The following is a 26,722-nucleotide window of genomic DNA, read 5'->3' as shown; positions in this document are numbered from 1 at the left end:
CTATAAAGGTCTCCTCCAAACAGGTCCACTCCTGTGCTTCCAGAACTATAAAGGACAATGTTGGCTCTCTTGCCCCTGCACTTGCTTATTTCTGCAATCACCCTTGCTACTGGGTCTCCCCCCCCCTCTTCCCTCAAGCACCATCTTGTGTGCCACATCCAGAAAAACCCTTCTGCCAACCCTTTGTGTCCCGCTAACTACCGCACCATCTCCATCACCCCCTTCTTGGAGAAGCTGGTCTTCCCCCAACTGACCCAGCACACCGAACTTGTTGGTTGCCTACACGACCATCAATCTGGATTCCGAGCATCCAGAGGCAGGGAACTGCTCTCCTGAACACCTGTGAAGAACTGCTTGCATCTCTTGATTCTAACGCTCCATCTGTTCTCATTCTACTTGATCTCTCCTCTGCATTTGATACGGTCAACCACTCCATACTCGGCTCCACAATACCCTTGGTATCTCGGAGCAGGCTCCTTCCTCAATGACCGTCCCTCACAGGTCATCCTGGGTTCCATCTCCTCTCCCACCTCCATCTCCACCTGTGGTGTTCCCCAGGGTGCCAACCTTTCTCCCTGGCTCTTTAACATCTATCTTGCTCCGCTTGCACACCAAATTTCCACCCCCCCTTACTTCCAGTGTTATGCACATCAAACACAACTCTTCTTCAAACTTCCCTCCGATTCTCTCCTTACTTCCTCCATCAGTTCTGACTGCCTATCGGCCATCCAGTCCTGTGTGCCTCCAATGATCTCTGCCTCAATGCCAGTGAAGGCAAGTCCCTGAACGCTCACACCAGAGAGAATACAACCCGCTAGGGAAGAAAGGCCCAAGTCGATCTTGCAAAGATGGACAAGTTTTAATCTCATACACAGATGAGCGCAACAGCAAAGGACGCTGCTGCCAAGAACGTTCTGCCGAAAAGTAGTACAGGCAGAATTTTATAAAGAAAAACCTTGTCACTTATGATGCAACATTTCCTGCATGGCTGGTTGATGTGTGCCGACACATGATCCGCCTTCTCCATAAGAGATGCCAGGTCATTGGTTCCAGTCCGTCTTTCATCACGTGGGCGCTGCGGTGATCCTCTTCTCCTCCTCACGTCGAAGGTCAAAGAACAAATTAACTACACTCCTATCACAATGCTACTTTGTCATTATACTGTGCACCGACAGATTTTAGGGCTGACTCAAAGGCAGATCTGCGGCACTCTGACCTCCACACACACATCTCACTCACTCACTCCATTCCGCGCCCTTCCGGCTCCAAGGTCTGCAGCCTCGTTTTGAACTATAATTTATCCCTCCCAGCAACTCGCAATACAAATCAAATTATTTTATTTCTAAAGCATACAATGGCCGTATTCTTTGAACAACCAGGACTTGTTACTTTTAGGGTTAGCGATCAGAGGGCACCTGGTGGCATGGAATTCTGGGCTCTCAGGGCTCATTCAGTTATATGGGATATAACTCGTGGTCGCCTGGAGATGGGCCGGGTCATGCTTTGGCCAGTGTGAGAACATGAACACCAGGCGCCGGTCTCTGATCACGGCCTTGTAGGGCACATTCCTCTCAAGTAAAACACATCTTTGCAACACTGTTAGAACAATGAATAGGCTTAGTGATGGTTGGGGGTAGGGGCTGTCCTCAAGGGAGCCCGGGCATGGCAGCAGATTTCTCTCATCTTGCAGTTTGGGCTTAATGCATGCACTGCTGCATTTGCTGTGCAGGCCTTGTCTCTTAACTACAACATCTATGCAAAAATAGCAATGTTGCTCGCGACCTGCGCTACCCTATGTGGATTGATTATATTTTATTATATTGGGGGTGGTCCTTTCACCATCCCCCTTGGCCCATCGTAAGTGTTTTGAATGCATCTAGCCTCACTCTAAAGCGCTTATGGGGAAGTGGGACGGTGCTGCCCCCTTCCCAACACCAGAAAGACAGATCCTTCCCATTGGACTCCTACGCCCTCTTTCTTCCTCTCACTCTGGCTAATTGTGACAAGCACTTCTCAGCGGTCTTCATTGTGGAGCAGCGCATCGAATTCCCAGCCAGAGAAATCAGATTCCTGGGGCACCGGCAACCCCAATCATAGCATGCATGCTGAATTACTGGGATAGAGATCTTGCTTTACAAAAAGCCTGGGAGAAAGGAACATTGCCGGGGAGTCCAAATGGGACTTTAGCCGGCTCTTTCCAGACTTTTCAGATAAGGTGCAGGCATCCAGGCCGACATATATTGGACATTAAAAAGACAGGGAAAAGGGTATGAAATAGGCATGCTCTTTCCAGCTAAACTTTAGAGTGGAGCATGAAGGGTGAGCACTGTTCTTTCCAACCCCAGATGAAGCCAGCACCTTCCTTGAGTCGTTGCAGAGGGTCCCCGAGATGCAAGGGAAACAATTAACATGGTGGGTGCCTCCCCGTGCAACAGGAGTGCGAGCTGATGCAAGATGATGGTTTTAAGATGCCCAAAGTGGTGGCTGCAGGGGTGCCGAGAGCACATTGTTGTGGTTTTTGGGTTCAGGAGCGCCCCCCTTGCGAAAGCATATGACGCACCGACTTTGGGTAGGAAAGGGCCAACTGGCCTGATGGAGTTGCCGTTGGAGGACGAGGGCTGTGGGTTTCAGGGTATTAATTGGAAGGGATGGTGGTTCAGGGGATCGCCCTCGATCATTGGTTTCACGTTATGAGCAATGGAAATACTGGGAAATGAGCAAGCTGCAAGAACACTTGGCGACTAAGGTGAGTGGTATAGCAGACTATGGGTAAGGCAATCACGAATATGTGGGTTTTTGGTAAAAACCATGTTCACCTGGGCACTAGAATTCTGGTAATATTGGTTATGACTTGACTTAAATTGTCAAGTAATAAATGAGGAGTCTTGTCACTTGTTTCTAGGGTATAACAGTGACTTATTACACACAAAGCTGACATGTGTTTCGACCCAACAGAGGTCTTTTTCAAGGCTGTGGTGAGTTCACATAATGTGCAAAAGTATTCATAATGGTTTGTGAACATTTGAATAGTGAAAAACCAAGGAGAATAGTCCCGTGTTATACAGTGTTGCTTTTGATTGTGACAAGAAACCACATGACATAAGGATTTAACATATTGCACGAGTGTCGTGGTGAAAGTTGTGAGTGAACAAGAATTTGAACAATGCATTATGAATAAGGTAATATACATTTGAGATTTTAAGTAACATTGTTGAAAACCTATAAACGGCCATATCAAATTGGTATATGCCTCCAAGGAAGAAGAGGAGAAAAGAGAGGGAGATAGTTTGTGGTAGTTGTTGGGGGTTTGGGTACCGGGCCATGTGTGGCCTAAGAAAGTAGTTAGCTGATTAATAGGGTCCCTTACTGTGTGTGTTATATGTGGTAATGTTGTTGTGGTATAATGCGCTCGGGTACCATAGTGGTAAAAAATTAGGGTGGAGCAGGTGGTCTCCGATAAGTGTTTCATGGTGTGCTGCTTGTGGGGGATGGGGGTTGGGGGGAGGGGGAGGAGGGGTTAGCCGGGCCTGGCTAGGTACCATGGGTAGAGGCTGTGTGCCCGGGTTGAGCACTCAGTGCCTGCGAGCGTCCTGCGATTGGCATGGTGAGTGAATGTGTTAGTTTCATAGTGTGGCGCCATGCGTGCATAGAGTCATGTATGGTTCGTGGAATAGCACTGGGTAAAGTGAGGGTCTCTGGTATGGGGATGAGTATGTTGCTGCCAATACTACGCATGCATTGCATAGCACTGGCAGCACAAAGATGACCGGTCACAGCGATCCTTCGATGCCGGCCACCATCTTTGTTTGGGGTTTGCGTAACTGTGTGGTTCTGTTCGATTAGCTATGAAGAAGCACACATCTGATTGGTTCAGAGTGTTACTTGTGCTAGTGGACTGATGCACAACTTTTACTTTGTGCAAGTCATAGACTACTTTTTTTGTTCTCCCCAACAAACATCACTCAAACGACTAGCGTGTTACACATTAGTACACACGGTTACTTAAACCCCAAACAAAGATGGCCGCCGGCATTTAAAGATCACCGCGACTGCTCATCTTTGTGCTGAGGCACCCTAGGCCTGCCAGGTAAGTCCTTTGCGCCCGCATTAGTCCATACTACACCTCATGTTTTTAAACTCTCAAATTCCCAGCCCTAGTCTCCAACATGGAGCAGGCACCATGACTTTTACTTTGTGCATGTTTTTGACTAGGTTGCTTTGGCCAGGCTCCCTCCGGCCATGCTTAGTACCAACTAGCCCTGTTCCACCATGACACATAACCAGATGCACCTGTACTTTAGCCCACTAGGCAGGCTGGTGCTTACATTTAAAGACCTATACCTATTTCTAACTATTTTTACTGCATGCTTTGCCCAATTCAGTGGCACCACCCGCTCCTGTTTTCAACAGCTAACACCCCTAGATCGCAACCTGTGCTCACTACACTTTTCATACACTGTCCAGCATGCTGTGCCGAGCTACGCAATACACTCAATAGTGTCCTCCCTTACTTCTGACACTACTTATACCACACGCAATGCATGCGTAGTATTGGCAGAAACATACTCCTCCCCATACCAGAGACCCTCACTTTACCCAGTGCCATTCCACAAAAAATACATGACTCTACGCACCCATGGCACCACACTATAAGACTAACACATTCACTCACCATACCAATCGCAAGACTCTAAACTCGCAAGCACCGAGTGCTCAACCCGGGCACCCAGCCACTATACATGGCACCTTGCCAGGCCCGCCTAGCATCCCCCCCCCCAGAGGCAGCACACCATGAAACACTTATCAGAGACCACCTCCTCTACCACAATATTTGACCACAATGGTACCTTACCGCATTACAGTGATGTTTACCCCACAGGTTACTCAACAAGAGCCCTTCCTCAAGAGCTCATACCCACAACACTACCACGCATAACACACACGGTAAGAAACCATATTAATCAGCTAACTTCTTTCCTATCCCACATATGCCACGGTATCCAAACCCGCAACAACTAACGCAAACTATCTCCCTCTCTTTTCTCCTCTTCTTCCTTGGTGCCGCTTACCAATTTCACATGGCCTTTAATATGTTTTCAACAATGTAACAAACTCTCAAATGTATATTACCTTACTCATAATGCATTGTTCAAATTCTTGTTCATTCACAACTATCACCATGGCACTCATGCAATATGTTCATTCCTTATGTCATGCGGTTTCTTGTCACCATCACCACATCTCATCTGTGCACCAATAGGTCGCAAGACAACCAAAAGCAACACAGGACTATTCTCCTTGATTTTTCACTACTCAAATGTTCACAAACCATTATGAATACTTTTGCACACTATGTAAACTCACCGGAGCCGTGAAAAAGACCCATGTCGGGTCGAAACGTGTGTCGGCTTTAACTGTGTAATAAATCACTCTTATACCCTAGAAACAAGTGACAAGACTCCTCATTTATTGCTTGACAATTTAAGTCAAGTCACAATCAATATTACTAGTATTCCAGCGCCCAGGTGAAAACCCATTCATTACTCACAGAGACGGAAGAGCAGTCTCCCAAGAACCTCTCACTGGAAGCAGGACCCACTCCCAACCATCGGGATCAACACAGTGATCTGTATATTCTAGTGCTCTACCCCCATTTCCAGTACTCAGGAACATGACATGGAACGTTGGGGGACTGAACTGTCCATCTAAATCTCGCAAAGTATTACTATAGATGAAACGGCATCAGATTGACATAGCGTTCCTACAGGAGATGCATCCAACGGCATTGAGTGAGACACGAGAGCGATAAAGGCTGGGGCTGTCACAGGTATTTCTCTTCTTATTCCTCCTACTCATAGGGGGTTGGTATACGGATAGAAAGCTCAGTGGGGTTTCAATTGGCGAGGGTGGTCCGAGATGAGGAAGCACAGGCACTATTTGTGATGGGAGATCTGTATGGTCAGGCAATTACCCTGGTTGATTATTATGGCCCCAACCATGATACGGTGGAGACATTGGCGTGGATAAAGTGGCAACTCAACAGCAATGCAAACAGGGTGGTTATATGGGCTGGTGACTTTAATGCAGGGTTGGACCCAGAACAGTGCTGGACACAGAACAAGACATAATGGCAGGATCCCAGACAACACTTAAGAATCAACTCACGCACTGCAGGATCTCAGGCATGAAGGGGAGAGGGGCTAAAGGTTGACCTCCATTGTCCATCAGTCAGCGTTGCGACTGGACTACTTTCTGATGACAGAGGGTGGCAGGTTGGGTGACTGAGGCTTCCATTTTAGCACGTACACTGTCCGACCATGCACCAGTGGTGTTGACCCCAGGGATTGTGGGATATTTTGACACACTCAGTTGTGCTAAGCTATATCAATTGCTGCATTGGGGCAAGAAACCGCACAAAAGGGCTGCGCCAACTCCTGTGCGTGCCAAAATCTTTAAACTGCGTTTTTTAACAACCAGAAAATGGCTGCACCGCCCTGCCAAAACACATTTCGGTTGGGTGAAACAGAGTACTCACTGCAGGAGTATGCCAGTGTGCTCTGCAACATTTTACATGGAGCAAAGGAAAGAAGCAGCATTACTTTTCTGTAAACTCAAAATGCTTCTTTAAAATGTCATCTTTTCAACCTTCAAAGTGCTGTTTGGCGCTAAATTCATCAATTCCTCCTAAACCACTATGATCAAAAAGGCCATGCAGTGCCAGGATCATTCTTGAGTCTCGGAGGACCGGGCCTCATTGAATGACAGCCCCTATCAAAAGTATCTTTGGAAAAGCAAACCAGGGACTGAGTTTTCATTTTCCACGGGAAAAGCGGCTATTTCTTTGCAACAAGTATCAAGAATCAGCTGTCCAGAGAAAGACTATAAACAGATGCATGATACCTGTATCCATGCTGCAAACAACTCCAGCACTCAAGGAAGGAAGGAACTAGAGCTGTACCAAGTGTATATTTGCTGCAAATGAAAACCGAATTTAAAGAAATAAGTTAAATGTGCTTTTTCCTGAATGAAGAGCAAAATCGCCTGTTGTGTAAAGGCATGCTCATTTAGAAATATAAGAATATTTATTGCTGGTAAAAGTACTCCTATAAACTGTTTTGATTCCTAGGTTCCAGCCAAGATTTTAAATGAGAAAATAAAAGCTAAACCCAGGATAAGTTGGTAAACTATATATAAGAAAAAAACCTGCTTTTCCAGTGCTAGCCCTGAGAAAGGGTGACACCTCAAACTGCTGGCACAGGAAAGGGCAATTGCTAGCTTGGAGGCTTTGAATACCCAGGACAATGGGGGTTTCCAAGTCTGCATCAGACATTCGTCTTTGCCCCAGGCTAAGACAATAGCAGGCTAAGACTCTCACCTTTCAAGTGGGAGGGGCAGGAAACTTCAGTCAAGGGAGAGGCCCCTCACTCTGCTTCAAAGGAATTGACATTTGCTTACACTTGGGAAAAAGAACAAAAAACTGACAAGTGACATTTGGTTTTAAAAAGACTATTTGAAACTGAACTTTAAAGACATTTAACTTTGCCACAAGAATGAGGAAAAATCTGAAAGTTGGCAGTTTTAAATCTAATGTTATGCTATTCATTTGAAGACTTGGTAGGACTCAGTACTGGATAAGGAACAGAAGTTATAAAGAATGACCGATTGCTCGAAAAGTATTAATGTTGCAAACATAACATTGTGTACACATATTCCACGGGTAATTGCGCATCTATGTACAAAATTGGGAAATCTTAGGTCAAATCTTTCATGGTTACAATTGCCAAAATGTAGCAGAAAGTCAAAAGCAGGTCCCACAGACTTGGGATTTGGATTGAAATGTGACCCACAAAATATGTAACCTGGGTATATGATTTTCTTAGAGGTCATGAATGCATAAATATGTATTTGTAGGAAAATTAGATTTGGGTTCTAGGAGCTAAGCCTGGCCCTGCCATTTACTTTAGTGATGTCATTTGACATGATAAATAAGGGAACCTGACAACACAAGGACACACCGATACCTGACTTCTTCCTGATTTTCTGCGTGGCGTCTTGTTCCAGATTCCTGATTTTCCTTACAAAGCCAAGGCCTAAGCATTGCTGAACTCAGCTAGGCCTCAAATTCTAAAAAAATCCCCAAAACCCAAGGGAAGCATCTTGATCCAGTGTGGCTTACTACTACTGGATGCATGCCTGCAAACTCACCATCCCACTGATCTCCAGTCCCCAGTAAACCAGAAGGGCCAGTCCAGTGTCGTCCAGGTGACCAGAACCGCCCAGCTGACCCTATCCCGCCAGATTTGCCCTGCTGTCGTTGGTTAGACCCGATCCGTACGATGACCAGAACCCTTGATGGTCCAAAATCCTAAATTAAAGTGGACTGTAAGTATTTATAGGAAGCATAGAAAATCATAGCATACCTTGCCTTGTTTTGTTCCATCCCAATCTCAACCATCCTATCCTTACCTTAAGAACTTGTAATATTGTCACAACCATTCTTGAAACCTTGCCTTTGATTCCTTGTGCTAGTGCTAAATTCTTTAAATAATTTGTCTTGTGAAATCCTAAACCCTCAATCCTCAATCCTCCTTCGGGTAATTGGATTGGGTCCGCCAGGGCGGGCACAGAGGTGCTGGGGTTGGTTCCGTGGATCAACTCTAGAGCTTACTGTGTTTCAATCTGGTAACCTAGCCTGAATGCCCTAGTCTAGAGCATAACTATCCTTGTAAAAATTGATTTCGGTCTTCTTTTTCGTGCCTTATTTTTCAAAAACGCCTCTCATTCAACATTGCAAAACTCACTCAAATAGCTAGACACTTAATTTCAACTCTGGATTATACCCAAGACCCGTAGCTACACCCCAACCTAATAATCAATATATTTCACCAATTTTTCTTAAAAACAGTTTAGTTAATTTCAGACAGGAATCCACATTTCTGCAAAGTTTTACACGTGCGATTTTCAATTTAAATTATTTCCAAACTTCCATTCAGATTCAAAGTGGTTAATTTTGCTCAAACTTTAGCTCATGATTGTTCGCATCTTGTCAATGTTGCTCCCATAGAAATTTGTATTGATTTAAGTATTTTTGCACACATCCATTGTTTTACACAGCCATTTTCGAATGTCATTTTAAAGTGTAAGATTGAAAACCCGTTCTCTCTTGTTTGGGGAGGGACGGTTGTATTCAAATTCTGTTTACTGTTCTTTATTCCTGAATACCTGCTGCTTCATTATATCCAACTAGAATTGCTTATTTGTGGGTTGAGGAATATTGAAGAGGGAAAACCTAACTTAATTGCTATTCTTCCAAACAAGCCAAAAGTGTTAATTTCTGTGTTTTATATTTGTGTTGCTAAAGAGTGAATTTAACTGCCTTACATACCTTCCTATCTATTATTGTCACGACATTGGCGATTGCTGCTCCCTATTAAAGTATATGTTTGATTTCAATTTTAAATAAATAAATATTACCTCTAACCAACCAGCCTGATTCCTGGTACATTGTTACCGGAGGTATTTTCAGAAGGGGTGTGATACGAGTGGTATATCACTCATAATATTGAACCTATAGACATAATAAAATAAGCATTTCAGCTGCGTGCTTCATACTAGGCTGAGACCAGGGTGTATCGCCTGATTGAAATACTTAACAGGATACCAGGACGCCAAGGTGAATGCCCAGCTTGGGTATTCAAGAGTGAGAGTCGAAGTGTTGAGGTGTTGCGTACTAATATGGCACAGGTGACTGATGCATTCTTTGGGGACAACGAGACTTCCTATTCAATGGTGTAGGAAACTTTTAAATGGGTGATTAGAGAGGAATGTATTTCAAGAGAGTCAGGGATAGTGAAGCAGATTAGGAGAGAGTTGCCAGGTAGTGAAGCACGTATCCGAGAACTGCAAGAAGCTGAGGGGTGCATGTCAGATCCCAATGTGCAGAAGGAGATTAGGGAGGAATTGGATACATTTATTACTGGAGCTCAAAGGGAAGAGAAGTTTATAAGGGAGAAGGCCGCTGTTAGAAGGATGGGAAAGGTCAACGCCCCGGCAGGATACTTGCGCAAGCCGCTTAAGCTGGAATGCCCAGGGAACATATTTTGTCAATGAAAGATGCGCAGGGGGAATTAAAATTTGCAGACAAGGATATTCTTCATGAATTGTGTTTTATACACGCCTTTACTCTGCACAAGCACAGGTTTCACAGTCTGAGATAAGTGGATTTCTGGATCGCTCTGCACTATACAGGTGTGGGGATGAGGAGAGGGAGTGGCTAGGTCGGCCAGTTACAGTACCAGAGATTCTTCAGGCGATTAAGTCGCCGTCACATGGGAAAGCACCGGGGACGGATGGCTTGTAGGCAGAGTTGTATAAATGCTTTGCCTGTAAACTGGTGCCAGATCTCCTGGAGGTATATAGACCAGCTATACTAAACAGTCAGTTACCGGACTCAATGAGTGTGGCAGTGGTCACTGTACTGCTGACACCGGGTAAGGGGGCGGAGGAATGCTCTTCATACGGTCCTATCTCCCTCATTAATTTAGATGACAAAATCTTGGCTCAACTACTGGCGATGCGACTGGCACCCTTGATGCATAAATGTGGGGTCTGACCAGTCAAGATTAAACCCTGGACGGTCCACCTCCTATGGTTTACGGCATAGATTTGGTTTGATATCCGCAGTTTGTCACGAAGATTCCATGGTGGCGGCGCTGTTAGATGCAGAAAAAATGTTTGACTCAGTAAAAGGGCCCCATGTGTTTTTGGTGTTGCAAAGTATGGGGATGGGGAATGAATGTTTAGCTTTGGTTTTGTTGCTGTATATTTCACCCAGTGCGTGGATTAGGTTAACCGGCCAGCTTATCTCAATTAGAGATTAGAGAGAGAGGCACAAGGCAGTGATGCCCACCGTCACCCCTGCTATTCGCCTTAGCAATAGAACCATTAGCGTAAATGATCAGGGACAGGCACATACACCGTGGGATACGGCTGTACAGGCACAGTGCGGTGGTCTCTTTATATGCAGATGATATGGTGATCTATATCAGTAACCCATACATTAACTTAAGGCGGATCATGAAAGAAGTGAAAGGGTGTTTCCTGACCCAAAGTGGCGCTACTGGGATACAATAAACAGATTGCCGGGCGAGTGCGGAAGTTGTCTGGGCTACTACTGCTTCTGGCTAAGCGGAGGGTGGCCATGGTATGGGGTAGGGCGGGGTGTCCCACATTAATGGAGGGGAAAGTGGATATCCTGTAAAGTGGATATCCTGTATTGTAACTTAATGGAAATGGAGTACGGGAGAATGGTTCAACCCTGTGCGAGGCCTCGAGATGCCTGCTGCCCCTATAAACAATACCTTATTATGCAGGACCGAGAAAATGAGTCCTTATCAGAAGAAGGGGTATCTTGAACACATACGGATGGTGGGTGTGAAGAGCTCTGATATTCTAGGGATGTATAAGGGAAAAGGGAATGCCTGATGGGGGCAGTGATATGCAGATGAATACTGTGATGTCAAAACTGATGATAAGCAAGTCTAAGATAAGTTAGCAACGGAGAATGCTAGTATAATGTGCTATGGGAGTGAGGGGGAGAGGTCGATGTCTGCCAATGTCTTCCATTATTTCCAGTTCTAGTAAATACATTGCATTAATATGGATCTACCACTAGTAGGTGTACTGTGTATAGCATGTAACTGCAACAGTCACAAGTTCCAGAAATGTTAAGGTACCACTCTGCGGATACTCCTTTACTCACATTAATGCTTCTCTGCCCTGTTGTATTGGCTTTCTCTTGTAGAGGGAGCCAAGATCACTCAAACAGATCTACTACTAGTTGAGACTCTTAAGAACCCCATTGCCCCCCGTACCCAAAATACTGTGATGGAAGATCACACCTGAGCACAATCATGCATCTTGTGCAGTCACAACGACAAATATTGCTTGCAGATCAACTTTAGAGTTCAATGTTTATCGCAATCAGTCTCCAATCCCCAAATTCAACTAAATCATGCATTTTCGTGAAACCCTTACTCTTGCAAAAACACAAACTAAACTGCTGAATCCTTCATTCCCTATAAAGAAATGGCCCCCTTCCTAGGAGGTTTCTTCGGTACACTGCCCTCTACAGCTTACAAAAACAAATATGATTACTTTCAAGGACAGCTTTGAATGAGCTATACGTTTTTCAACTCACAAAAAGTATTCCATCCCATTTAGTAGTCTTTAATATACAGAGGAGCTTTGTGTTAGGGAGAATTCTCATTTCTGTGCCAATTCCCTTCAACCTTAGAGACCCCCAGCACTTTTGCTGGACTTTAGGACTTAAAACTTTAATCCTAGAGTGAGTGGGCCCTTTTTCTCACTCTCTCGTGTGTTTGACCAGATTTGGATTATGTGTTTCCATTGTTTTGGGAGTCTGACGAACTCCATAGGCATCTACTTTTAGTATGGTGACACACAGCACCTTCAGTGCAGTGTCACAGAGAAATCCTTTAGATTTCTCATAAGGTTTAAATACCTTTTTTTGGGTGAACTACTGTTCCCAAGAAAAGTAAAGTGAAATTGACTGTACTTACCTTTTCTCTTTGTAGGTCCAGCACACACAACCATGGGGGGTTTCTTCTTAGCCCCTTTTCCTACCGACTCATTTAACATTTTTTATGTTACCCTCACTACTTTAAATGGCTGGTGGCAATAGTTTAATTTTCCTACCATTGTGCTTTTCTACGGCAGGCTGAATCCTCAGCTGCAGTATAGCACCCATGGGTGCCATTTTGTCAAAATGGCCCCGTCTTTTTTTGCCATTTTCTGGTTGTGAGGTCTTTCTTGGGTTTTACTCTGCGCGCCAAGCCAGGTTTGAGCCCTTGGTTCGTTTTGCCTTTGGCGGGCTTCAGTACTGAAACCCGCCTCTGGCTCCAGTGTGTCTGGAAGGGCAGGAAGTGAGGAAGATTCCCGAAACTCCCCTGTCCTTTGTCTTTAGGAATGCCTGGGCTGGCTGGCTGTCCTCCCCGGACAGCCACCCTGCCGTTTGATTGACAGCTATGCTGTGCATGAATGGGGGAAACCTGCTTAAAAGGCGAGGGTTTTGGGACTGAAGGCAGAGTCGACCACTGGGAAGAACAACCTGACGAAGAAACCGTGAACGAAGCTTGCTGCATCCTCCTGGACCATTGAATTTCCCAGTGAAGACCTGCTGCAGTGCTGAAACTCCTTTTTCTGATCGACAAGAGAAGCTCCGGAAGGGACGACTTCTTCCCTTGGGTTAGTGGAACCAACAAACCCCAAGACGAACTCCACTGGACCACCTTCCCCGATTGGCTGTACTACTTTGCTGCTGCAGGAACAGAGTGCCAGGGGTCGAGAAATGCATAGTGGAGCGCAACGTCTGCAATCCGGCCAGAAGCTCCAGGAGTCTCCCCAGGATCCTCCAGAAGCAGGACAAGAGTTTGAGTCCCCTCACCAGAGTGCACGGCTCAAGGAGTGAAGGAAGCCCAACCGGTGACCATGATCCGCCGCGAAGTGCCGCTGATCTCAAAAGAGCCCGTAGCTGCCGCCAACCTCAATTGCTGCCGCAGGAGTCCTCCAGACGTCCTCCCTCTTGTCCCCACGACTGAGGCCCAGGAACCCAGGATCTGCATCACTGCAACCAGACAGAAGCCAGCTGGACCACTCTTCAAAACAAAGGTGGTGTTCTGACTTGGGGTAGTGACCTCAGTGTCTTTAGCTTTGCTCTTCTCAGTTGAGACTTGCAGTATCCACTTTGCTAGAGTTGATTTCAGCTCTACCCTTCACAAGTTTAACAGCTTGTGATCCTACAGTGATTTTTCTTCAAGAAACTAACTTCGTGCAAGAATTTGTTATCTAAGAAGTGCCTCAGCACGGTCGACTGTGCTCCAATTGACTTTGGCTGTTGTGGCTCCCTGAAAACTCTTCTAGTCCATTAGACTTTGATATTTACTGTCCCTCACAGGTGAGAACTTGGTTTTAAAGTATTATTGTTGGGAAAGGTTTTTGTCTAGACTTCATTGAAGAATTAAGGGATCACATGCTCGGAGAACCTGTTTAACCTCTTTCCTTCCCTTAACCTTTCCTTTCTACCAACCTCAATCTACAAAGTGTACTAGTGATATATAAATGCCATTACTGTCCTAGTTAGTGAAGTCTCCTCAGGGTGTAGGGAGTATGTAAACAGCATCTCTAAAGAGTATCTACTAGCTTGTGCTGATTCTGGGAAAGTATTTTAAAGTATATTAGATTTTTTACATACATTGCCCTTTTTAAAGAATGCATATTTAAAAACTGCTGTTAAATACATAAATAACTATTTATAACTAAAAACCTTGAGCGTAAGTGTTACTTGGCTACTTGTATTTGTGGATTTCCTTGCTACAGCTCTACAGCTCACATTTACCCCTCTTGAGATAAGCCTGGCTGCTCAGTCACTCTACCAACTTGTGTAGTCCAGGCCTATACCAAAAGGTGGGTTACCAAATACCAAAAGGAGAAGTGTTGTGTAGTCTCCCACAGGATTAGTACATCAATTATCGCTGAACACTTTGCTCTAACCTTTCTTAGATAAAACTTAAAAGCGTAGCTTATCAACAACGTTCAGTACTCTGCTTTTATCGTACAAAGATGATCGTAGCATGATGCAACATTTGCAAACACTGGCTAAAAGCGTGAAACATTTTCCAAACTATACTCTTACCTTCTGACTGGACATCCCAAATAATAAGCACGTTTTCTGTGTCCACAGAGATGACATGATCACCGAAGGGCTGGAGCAGATGAATTTCAGCAATGTGGCCCTTGTAAGTATGAACAACCTAAAACGTAAGCAAAGTATTTAGCATAAGTCTTGGAAGTGCATGCAACACTGCATTCGACAGTGTGGAGCATCCCACAATCCTTCAAATTCTTTCACTCCTTGATTTTGAGGGTGTTCTCGACTGGATGTCCCATCTCCGACCACTCCTTCATTTCATAGTACTCCAATCACCACCTCAACTGAACCCCTCACAATAGGTGTTTCTCAACGATCAGTGCTAGGCCCACTTCTCTTCGCCCTGTACATCTCCGCCCTACCGAAAATCACGTCCTACTTTAGTTTTAACAATCACCTACTTCTAGGCGATTCTACATTTTTTTTCCTGTTGTGCCCTCAAATGTCTCCCTCTATCCAGGTGTCTCAAATCTAGGTGTTTCTATTTTGCACTTACCCACCCCGTACTCCCATACCTGACCCCCTGCTGCACTGACCATACATGTTTGATCTTCCAATCAAGGATGCATCATACACAAAAGATGGACACCATGCCACACACTTCCCAAATCAGAGCGGCACGCTGGCATGGCTGTATGCTTAACGATACCCACCAGTCCTGACCCCAACCCTCTCCAACGCACAGCCCAACATCCCAACCCTCCACCTCGTCTCGCAAACCACCCACCCGCCAAAACACCATGGTATACAGCACTCCTTCACCGTTGCTCAACCCCACCCCCATTTTCCCCCCTGATCCAACCTCCATGTAGATCCCGCCCTGTACAAGCGAGAGTTGAAAACATTGACCCCCTGAGCATCCCGCACCACCCATCTACAAATCAAGCCAACCCCTCCTACCCCTTACCACATGCTACCTCATCAACAGCGCCCTCACGTCTCACGAACAACATGGCCCCCAACTTACACCTCCCTGCTCTTAGCGCAGCCAGGGCAGCCCTGGCCAAAACCCTGACCTCCTCAGCAGCCCCCCACCCTAACCCACGCGAAAGACAAGAAAAGGCCCAGACCTCAGCCACCGCAGGCCCCACTTAGCATCATCCATGCTCTAACCCAGATCCCAATCCCTGCCACACCGCTATAGTGCCCAAACCTCCTCTCCGGCACTCAGCCCTGACTTTGCACTATTCCCCCTCCTCCCCCCTCGGCCCGTGTCCATCTCCACCACCCATGTCGACCTCCACCCCCATGTCATCCTCTGACCACCTCTTAACCTACCGCAACCACCTCCTGTGGACACCCCCTCCCCCTCAGCCCACAGCCCACTCCTCCACTCCCTTTCGTTTCTTCCAACACTCCCCAGCTCGAACCATCCAGTACTTAAACAAAGCCCACCAAATCTCTTGCATCCTCAGAAACGCCAGGTCAGTCTCTAAAAACAAATTTAACATCTTTGGCCATATCTCAGACAAAAGCCCAAACGTCCATTTAATCACAGATACCTGGTTTGGGGACGATTGGGAACCCAATGCACACAAGGCCTTCACACCCGGTTACAACCTGATAGTTTGGAACAGATCAAGAAGAGGTTGGGAGGGGGCGGGGGGGGAGACTTGAGATCCTACACAAATACCAATTTCCTCTGCTTATCAAGGACACCTCAGCTAGCACCACCGACTAGGAATCCATTCTTGTAAAACAACTCTCACCCTCCACCTCGGACAGCTTCCTCCACACTCAGATTTCAACATCTGGTTTGACTCCCCTTCAAACGCTATGACACAATCTCTCACAGACAACCTAGAAGCCTTCAACCTGACAACGCATCTCTTTGCCCGCCCACACTAGGGAGACAGAGCAAGAGAGACACAGAACACCACAAGCACCTCAGCTCCACTCACAAACCCGGTTCCAATCCAAGGGAAGGAGTCATTCTGGGGTGCTTAGGAGAGGGTGCAGATGGGGAGGCCTTCTACAAGCAGGTTCTGTGCGGTGCCACTGCTGGCAAGAAATATTTCTCCTGGCCGTTCGGGTGGGAGAAATTAATTCCAGCCACTTGTTACTGTGGGGCGGGTACTAGCAGCATGCTGGCAGAAGTTCTTTCAAATATTCTGTCATTGTCGTCACAAGAACGAAATCATATTTAAAAGGCCTTCCACAAGCATGTTATGTTATTACTGCAAGGCTGGGTGATTAGACAGTCACTGGAAAGAATATTTCTCCCGTTTGTTCAGGAGAAATTATTTCCATCCTCTTTCTAACCACCCAGCCCTGCAGTAATAGCATAGCCTGCTTGTAGAAGGCCTTTCAAAAATAGGTATTCAGTCTCGTGATTAAAAGGTGCCATGAGCACTTTAATAACAAGAGTGAAAGACTATTTAAAAGGCCTACCGCAAGCATGCTGTGTTATTATTACTGCAGGGCTGGGTGCTTAGAAAGTGGATGGAAATAATATTTCGGGCGGGAGAAGAACAAGTTACTTTCTTACCTGGTAACGTTCTTTCGATGGGATGGTCCGACGACGTATTCCATATCTATGACATGTAATCACCACAGCTGTGCTGCTTCGGAAACTTTTTCGGCGTCTGCGTCCTGCGTCGATGACGTCGATGCGCCGTCGTCGAGGACCTCCGACGTCCGACGTCATCCGATGTGATAAGTAGGACGCACGACGCCCATAGCCTCAGTTATAGTTTTTTCCCCCAGAACGTGTGACAGAAGTCAACTGCCAGTCAGACACAAAGCCTTGCGGAACGTAAGCTGCAATCGCAAAAGAAATTCTGAAGCGGGGAAGGCAGGGCGGGAGCGATATGGAATACGTCGTCGGACCATCCCATCGAAAGAACGTTACCAGGTAAGAAAGTAACTTGTTCTTCGAGGGGATTGGGTCCTCCGACGTATTCCATATCTATGACAGACTCCCAAAGCAGTACCAAAGCAAGGAGGAGGGAAAGAATTTAGAATCAAAATGTAGAATAGCCAATCAAATAGCAGAGCAAAGGACCGCCTTGCCAAAGGCCAGATCCTGTGCTCGGATGGAATCAAGGGAATAGTGACGTACAAATGTATGTACTGAAGCCCAGGTGGCTGCATCACAGATGTTGCGAATAGGAACACCCCTCTGCAGGGCAGTAGACGCAGCCATACCCCTGGTAGAATGGGCCCGCAAGCCAGCCGGTGGGTCCTTACCCGCCAAACGGTAGCACTCCGAGATGGCCAAAATAATCCAGCGAGACAAAGTCTGATTCGTCACAGCTTGCCCCAAACGCTTTCCAGCGTAACCAATAAAGAGTTGATCATCCACTCTGACCCGGGACATGCGTGAAACATAAAAGCTTAAAGCTCTCCTAGGATCAAGCCTATGGAGCCTCTCCTCTTCCTTACCAGGATGCGGAGGAGGATAGAATGCCGGAAGAACAACCTTCTGGGCCAAATGAAATTCCGTCACTACCTTCGGAAGAAAAGAAGGACGAACTCTAAGGACAACCCTGTCCTTGTGAAATACAGTGAAGGGAGGCTTAACTGAAAGTGCCTGTAACTCACTCACTCTGCGAGCGGAAGTAACCGCAACTAAAAACACAGTTTTCAGAGTTAACAGCCTCAAAGGGCAAGAATGTAAAGGCTCAAACGGAGCACCCATAAGAAACTTAAGAACCAGGTTTAAATCCCAACCGGGCACCAGGAAAGGTGACGGAGGGAACACATTAGTGAGCCCTTTCAGGAACTGTGAAATCAAAGGGATTTTAAAGTAAGAACACTCTTCAGATGAGCGCTTAAAGATGGACAGCGCCGCCAGGTAACCCTTAACGGTACCCACTTGCAAGCCCCTGTGGGCCAAAGAAAGCAAAAAGGACAGAACCATGGGGATGTCACATGCAAAAGGATCCACATTCTGAAGTCTGCACCAGTCGCAGAACTTACGCCAACGGCAACGGTACAGAGACTTTGTTGCCGGCCTTCGGGCCGAAAGCAACACCTCCATCACGTCCTCAGGGAGGTCCCAATCCTTATACCTCAACCTTTCAGAAGCCAAGCGTGAAGGTTGAGGGATCTGACCTCTGGATGGAGAACCTGACCCCCCTCCCGTGAGAGCAGATCGTCTCGGTAGGGAAGACGACGTGGAGGGCAGATGGATAAGTCGAGAAGGTCCGGGTACCACGTCCTCCGAGCCCACGCCGGGGCAATGAGGATCATCCGGGAACCGAACTTCCGTAACCTCCGCAGCACTTGCGGGATGACGGGGACTGGAGGAAACGCGTACAGCAGCGGGAATGACCACTCCACCACAAACGCGTCTCCTAAGGCTCCTTCTGGGGGAAATTCCCGCGAGCAAAACCTTTCGCACTTCCGGTTGACACTGGAGGCGAAGAGATCCACTTGAGGGGTCCCCCAAAGGGCGAAGATCTCCAGGAGAATCTCCTGAGCCAACTCCCACTCGTGAGAGATCGCGCTCTGCCTGCTCAGAGCGTCCGCCGTCACGTTTTCGGCTCCGGCCAGATGAACTGCCGAGATCGAAACTTCCTGCTGGATGGCCCAGAACTCGAGCTGCATCGCCTCTCTGCACAGAGGAAGTGACCCTGCCCCCCCCCCTTTTTGTTGAGGTAGTGCATGGCCACTGTGTTGTCCGTCAGGATCAGGACATTCTTCCCTCGCACAGACGGCAGAAAAGCCTTCAGGGCTAGCCTGACGGCCCTCAGCTCCAACAGATTGATATGGAGTCTGGACTCCGACGGAGACCAACGACCGCTGACTGTCAGCCCGTTGGCATGAGCTCCCCATCCCGTGAGGGATGCATCCGTCACGATCGTCACCTCCGGCCAGGGAAGCCAAAATGGAGCCCCCTTCATCAAGTTGCCTTCGACGGCCCACCACAGAAGGTCCCGGGCGACCGAGGACGGCACCTGAATCGAGTCCGACATCCTGCCGGAGGACTGCAACCATTGCGTCTTGAGTGCCCACTGCAAAGATCTCATCCGCAGGCGAGCCTCTGGCACCAGAAGAATGCAGGATGCCATGAGGCCGAGCAACCTCAAGAACTCGAACGCTGGGAGCGTCTGGGCATGCTGAAACTTGTGCACCATCTGCTGAATGTGAAGAGCCCTCACCTGGGGAGGAAAACACTGCCCCAGGGAAGTTTGGAGCACTGCTCCGATGTACTGGAGCCGCTGAGTTGGCGTCAAATGGGACTTCTTTAAATTGAGGGAGAAGCCCAGCCTGTGAAGGGAGCGACAGGTGATCGATAGATGATCCAGGACTTGCTCGGGAGAGCTCCCCCTGATCAACCAATCGTCCAGGTAGGGGTAGACGTGAATCCCCCCTTGCCTGAGATGCGCTGCCACCACCACCATGAGCTTGGTGAAAACCCTCGGGGCGGAGGTCAAACCGAACGGCAGGACCCGAAACTGAAAGTGCGAGTCGCCAACCGCGAACCGCAGGTAATTCTTGTGCTTGGGATGGATCGGCACATGGAAGTAAGCATCCTTGAGGTCGAGTGACACCAACCAGTCCTGAAGCTGAAGGGCCTGGAGGACTTGAGAGAGAGTAACCATCTTGAACTTGTCCTTCCTGAGGAGTTTGTTCAAACCGCGCAAGTCCATGATGGGTCTCAATCCCCAGTCTTTGTTCGAAACCAAAAAATAAGGGGAATACCATCCCTTGTTCCTCTCCGCTACAGGCACCAGTTCTATGGCGCCTTTCTCCAGCAGGGCTTGAATTTCCTGCGCAAGGAGCGGATCCGGACTCTGCAAAGAGAGGTTCCCCGGTGGATTGTCGCGAGGCCTGTGCCGAAAAGGAAGACAGTAGCCGTGGGTTATGATCTCCAGAACCCACACATCTGAAGTAATGGCTTGCCACTCTACAAGATGCTGCGCCAGCCTTCCCCCAACCGGCGAACCATGGGACATGGCCTCACGACTGAGTGGGAGCGGCTGCAGCGTTACCTGAGGGCAAAGAGGCAACTGCCCGAGCGGCCTTGGCACCACGGGTACCCTGTCGTCCACCTCTGGTACCCCTGCGTTGGCCTCTTTGACTGCCAGCTCCTCTCGCTTTACTGAAGGATGAGTAATAGCGAAAGGAACCACCCCTCCACTGCTGTCCCCTGGGACGAAAAGGCAGAGGTTGGCGAACTGCAGCGCCCAACGACTTTGCTGCAGCTTTTGAGGTCGGCAACCTCTTAAGGCTCTCGTCAGCCTTGCTGCCAAAAAGGTGTTCGCCATCAAAGGGCATGTTGAGGAGCCGGGACTGCACATCAGGCGCAAACCCCGACTTCCGCAACCACGCAAACCTGCGTATCACGGTGCTCGCCGCCATGGACCTACTGACGCATTCAGCTAAGTCCAAACCCGACTGAACGGACTCACACATGGCATCCTTACCATCCTGGACCATAGCAAGGAAACCATCCCGTTCATCCCCTTCGGGAACATGTTCAGCCGCCAACGCAACACAGTTCCACAGAGTGTGCGTGAAACGTGACAAGGCACAAATGGGGTTGGCCGCCTGAAGCGCCATACCACCAGAAGAAAACACTTTCTTCGCCCAGCCATCAAAACGTTTGTCGTCCCTATCAGGAGGGATGGTAGGGTACGACGCCTGCTTCGCCGGGGCCGTGGCCGCCTGCACCACCAAACTCTCCGGAGTGGGGTGCCTGGTCAAGTAGCAGGGGTCGCCACTGGCTGGACGGTATTTTCGCGACAAGGATCTGCCCACCGCCGGGAGACTCTCCGGAGCAGTCCAAGCCGCCGCCACCCTTCTCTGTAAAGCCATATGGAACGGCAGAACCGGGTCAGTTGGGGGACCAACATCAAGGATGTCGGTCAGATCATCCTGCACAAACTCCCCTGGGGGAGCAGACCATCCCAAGTACTCAGAAACCCTAGCCATAAGGCGCCGGTACGAGGAATCAGCATGAGAGCCAGGCTCAGGCCTACAAAACTCCACCTCCGGAGAGGTGTCCAGTCCACTGGCATCATGCAGTGACTGTCTCAACTCGTCAAACTGACTATGGCCCGAGACAATGTCATCCGGAACCTGACTAGGAACCAGGCCATCAGAATCCTCATCCGCCTCCGAAATATAGTCCAGGTGGCGTAAAGAAGGCACTCGAGAGTGCTTGCTCTTAACCAGAGCCTTCCTAGGGGGTCCACCCGTGCCCTGGGGTACCTCCGACACGAAAGGCGTCGATGGCGTCGAGCGAATCGGCGCCAGCGTCGAGAGAACCGGCATCGGCGCCGAGAGGATCGGCGTCGACGAAATCGGCGTCGACGTCAGATGCAGCGCCTCCAGAATCGGCGGCGTCGACACAGCCCTCGAGGCCGGAGCCCCGAGCGTGTCCCTCGACGACCTGAGCGTCGACGGCATCGACGACTTCCTCGGAGCCAGAGCCTCGAGAAAGCCTGTCGACGCCCTCGACGCCACAGACGCCGAAGCCTTCTTCGAAGACCTCACAGGTGCACACGGTCTCGAACGCGTCGAGGACCGGGACCTTGAACGGGTACGTCGAGAACGAGTCCCCTTGTCCGAACGGGACCTCTCCCGTGACTCGTGCCGACCACTCTTGCGAGCGGTGTCTCTCGACCTCACACGACCGACCCCACTCGGGGGCGCGGACGGCTGAATACCCTGCGACTCAAGAATCGCCAGCATCTTCTTCCCAAAGGAAGCCCATTCCTCCGGCGTCGCACGGCCCGAGGGGTAAGCGACGTGCCGGGCAGAGCCCTCCGAAGAGGACCTGGAAAACGACCGATGTCGGCGCTTCCGAGAATGCCTCGAAGAGGCAGAGGAGTGGCGAGACCGACTCCTAGAAGGAGACCCACGAGACTTCCGACGATGACACGGAGAGTCACCCCTCGAATCATCCGTCGAAAGCCCCGCAGACTTCGACTTCCGGGGCTTGGACACCCGACCTACCGACAACTTCTTCTTACGTTCGCGTAAGGCTTTGGACGTGAGCGACTGGCAGTCGATACAGTCATCCGTGTCGTGGGCCTCCCCGAGGCACCAGAGGCAGGTGTCGTGCGAGTCCGTCACCGACATCTTGGACCCACACTCCCCGCACTTCTTGAAACCCGGACGCGGGGTCGAAGACGAAGTAGAAGACATCTCCAGAAGGATTTTCACAAACGAACAGGTTCGAAGAACCGAGAAGAACAGAACTCCAAAGAGTCGAGGTGTTCAAACCGAGAAACACAAAGCAACACGTTCGCGGAAAAAACGGAACTGAGGCTATGGGCGTCGTGCGTCCTACTTATTACATCGGATGACGTCGGAGGAGGTCCTCGACGACGGCGCATCGACGTCATCGACGCAGGATGCAGACGCCGAAAAAGTTTCCGAAGCAGCACAGCTGTGGTGATTACATGTCATAGATATGGAATACGTCGGAGGACCCAATCCCCTCGAAATATTTTTTCCAGCCACTTTATAAGCATCCAGGCCCACACTAATAAAAGCATGCTGCAGAAGGCCTTTTAAATATTTTCATTCTTCCGATTGAAGGTGCCACAAGCGCTTTAATCACGAGAATGTAATATGTAAAAGGTCTTCTGCAAGCCAGGCAGTATGTGTTATTAGCGCGGGGAGGCCCTGCTAAAGATGTGTGCCCGCTCCTCCCCCCTGTTCAGAGTGAAAGTAACGAGAGCCTATATTTGCAGTAGTCTGCCACTAATCCAGGTAAGAATCAGAATAATGTACAGAGCAACCACTTAACACATCCACTCAGGGTTGACCTATGCCAGCCTTCCGTTGACACACCAGGTAGGACAAACAGACCGGCCCTACAAAAAAAATAATAATAATACATTTTTTAAAAAAACACAAGAAAAACACTGTTGCAGCTGCCAATGGTCCACTGCACAGACCACTTGTAGGGTGATAGAAAACCATCCCTGCCCTGGTGGTCATTTGAGCTGCTAGGGAAGCACATAAAAAGAATGACAGTGGCGAAAGGGCATCAGAAGAAGTCCATCTGCTCACAAAAGTAAAATAAAAATAAATCCCTATGTGGGGGGAGTGCCATATTGTGCCTCCCAGGACAGCCCCAATGGGAGATGGGTCCCCAGGTAGATGAACACCCAAAACAAAAATGTTTGGGTATATGCAGAGATCCAGAGTTTGGATTTGTGGATCTTTGGGTCTGTGAACATGCAGGAAAGTATAAAAGCCTATTGAAACAGAACAGGAGTAAAGTTAAACATCCCCCCAAAGCATGCACTTTGTCAACAAGAGCATAGTAGCTTTGCATGCAGCAATCCCTGGCACAGTAGAATACAGTTTAAAATCGAAAATGGCTGCCTGCCCTCCTATGCCCTTTGGCGGCCCCCTGACACATCATATGACCGTAGTCATATAGGCCAACCAGGAAAGAGACTAAACCCTACAGCACAGCACTAGTCCATGCTACAGGAAAACATAAAAGAGGAAGGGAAAGATCCCTTTAAAAACAAACTAGCATAAACAGAAGAAGTCAGCCCTCAGGATAGCTGCCAGCAGGAAAACAATAGTTCTGGGCAAACCCCAAACAGTAAGGCTTTGTACAAAGAAGGAGCCAGAGAAGTGGTGTGCGGTAAAGTGGAAAAAGTGTGGGGATAGTTCAAGGTAGAAGAAAATTGATGAAGGATAGAAAGAGAAAGTTAGCCAGAGATAAATTGTGGTTGGAAGAAAGAAAAAGCAAAAAGGAAAGGTATATTAACGTTTGAGAAGAGGGTAGATATTCTAAAGAGTGTCTAAAATGGGTCCTAAGGGGGAGCAGTTGTAAGAAAAGATATTGCACTGGGACAGATACAGAACCATACCATCTGAGAGAGTGGGAAGAGGGGTATATCCTTTCAGAAGTAGAAAAGCAGACAGGAATACAGAAAAGGCGAATATTAGAAAGACTGAATTGTCTGTAGAGAGAAAATAGATAAAAGCTTGGCGCAAAGTCACTGTTAACATAGAAAGGAGCTTCTCAGAAGGCTAGAATAGAGAAGGCTACCAGAAGGACGAGCGAGAAGAGTCTTGACAAGACCAGAGGTAAAGATACTCTCTGGAGGAAAGAGGCAAGAAATTGGAAGAGAGCGGGTAAGGAGAAAGACAACAGAAGCTTGGTAGAGTGGTGAATTAAAAGTTGGCCAAAATCTATGTGAGACAAGGAAAGAGTGGAACTGAAAAGACAAGGTTCAATGAGACTCAGGGGGGAGAGCGAAAACAGTGAGGAAGAGAGATGAAGAACCTAAGAGTGAAGCCAGAGAAGACCGCTAGATCAGGAAGACCACACAGACTCAAAGAAAACTACAAAGCAAGGTGGAGGAGATGGCATAACAATGCCCGTGAACAGAAGGGAAAGTACAATAATAGACAGAGCAGGGCCATGGGTGATCCCGAAGAGGAGCAGGTATAGAAAGGGGAGAAAGCTTTGTGTCCAACTCCCTTTTGAAAACATTGTGGTGAACTGGCAATCGCACTCTTACTACTGTCCAGTGAACTTTGTTGGTTTATCAGCTTTTGGTTTTGAGCCTTCACCCCTTGTGGTTGAATATAAGTGCAAAGAAAAGGTGTGTCCTCCCTAAACACAAACTGGTGATCATCAGCATTTCTGTGCTATGCAATAAGTGATCTAGTGTCCGACTTGCTCAGTCTTTGGCATTTAAGCAAACATCTCCCACTTCCCAAATAGTAATTATGTGATGTAAAAATGAAACTCTGCAGAATACCGCCTAGTAGTGTTCCAAGTTCATGATCTGATGCCTCCCATCTCATTGCATCCTGGTTTCTCTTATCCTGTTCCAAACAGACATCCTTTAACATACAGTTCCATAAAGTTTCTAAGGTTTGAGACATACAAATATGGCTTCACCACTATGCACAGTGAAGGCATCAACATATCAGGACTATATACACTACTCTATATTACCTGTATTGAACCTAGACCATTAAGCTTTTTAAAGTCATGCCTTTATTCAACACCATGACAGGTCTTTGAATGACCTGTAAAAAGGCATAGCATTCTACCGGTCTACAAATGAAGGACATCAACCAAATTGCTGCCTATTTTCCAGGATTGATACTTTCCATCATCTTTCAGACAGTTCCTAATCGGACATACATTTCAAAGCACATTTAAGTTATTAACAAGTATCTGTGTGGAACTTTAGTTCGGTTTCCTTAAAACTGTTAATAAACGTTCATTTTACATAATCTATAACTAAGTTTTCAATTTCCACATGTTAAAAAGGAGGAACGGTCAAAAGAAAACAGCTACTGTACAAACAAAAAAAACATCAAAAATGCAGCAAACCTCTTTGTTGCGAGCAAAGGCCTGCAGAAGTGTTCCATGCGATGCGAACACCAACATTCTGTCAGCAGCCAAACAAGTGATATCTTGAGTAACAGCATTGCCTGGAAGGTAAGAAGAATTCAGTCAGTCTAACAGAAGCTATATCAATTACACAGGCAAATAGACTCCCTCCTGTTCCAATTTAACTGCAGTTTCTCTTAGTTAAATTCTTACCAAAAGCATGACTTACATCACCCAAAAGTAAACGATATGCATTGGAAATATATAGCAGGCAGACATTCAATTTTAATGGTCGTTTGCATCAAACATGCACCTGCTCAAATATGGCAGTCAGGCTCTTAGAGGTCAGCAATGGCTCCTCGCATCAGGGACAGAGAACTTCTTCCCAGTTATAGCAAATGACATGTCGGTGTGAAGCACGACTCCTCCGTCACAATCTCTCACGCTTTCTAGACATGAACAGTGAAAATTCACCCTCTGTGGTTGTATGGATTCAAGTTCCAGGTAAATTGAAAGCTGGTGTGCTGGGTAGCAAGGATCATCACACTTCCTGATTTTATGTTCTATAGGGAATAGGCATATGTCCCTTTTCACTTTGACCTGTACAGTCAAGGTTTCCCAAACAGCAGCTTACTTTCTATGTATTGGAGCATTCCAGTAGAGCGGGACTGTTAAACTGGGAGAGTACTGAAAATAACAAACTGCAAAAATGTAATGTG

General features: G+C 47.6%; 1 protein-coding gene across 1 annotated transcript in view; it reads right to left on the bottom strand.

The window, feature by feature from the left end:
• Positions 1 to 26,722, bottom strand: part of WDR36 (WD repeat domain 36) — an 804,166-nt gene that overhangs the window by 720,578 nt on the left and 56,866 nt on the right. The window contains exons 3-4 of the mRNA XM_069625487.1: positions 26,004 to 26,104; positions 14,714 to 14,831 (exon numbers count right to left, since the gene is read on the bottom strand). Of these exons, the coding sequence (XP_069481588.1) occupies positions 14,714 to 14,831; positions 26,004 to 26,104 (219 nt within the window). The remainder of the gene's footprint in view (positions 1 to 14,713; positions 14,832 to 26,003; positions 26,105 to 26,722) is intronic.

The sequence above is a fragment of the Ambystoma mexicanum genome, chromosome 6p (genome assembly GCF_040938575.1).
Source record: "Ambystoma mexicanum isolate Mex_15411 chromosome 6p, UKY_AmexF1_1, whole genome shotgun sequence".
Lineage (NCBI taxonomy): Eukaryota > Metazoa > Chordata > Amphibia > Caudata > Ambystomatidae > Ambystoma > Ambystoma mexicanum.
This window is presented reverse-complemented; position numbering and strand designations above follow the sequence as displayed.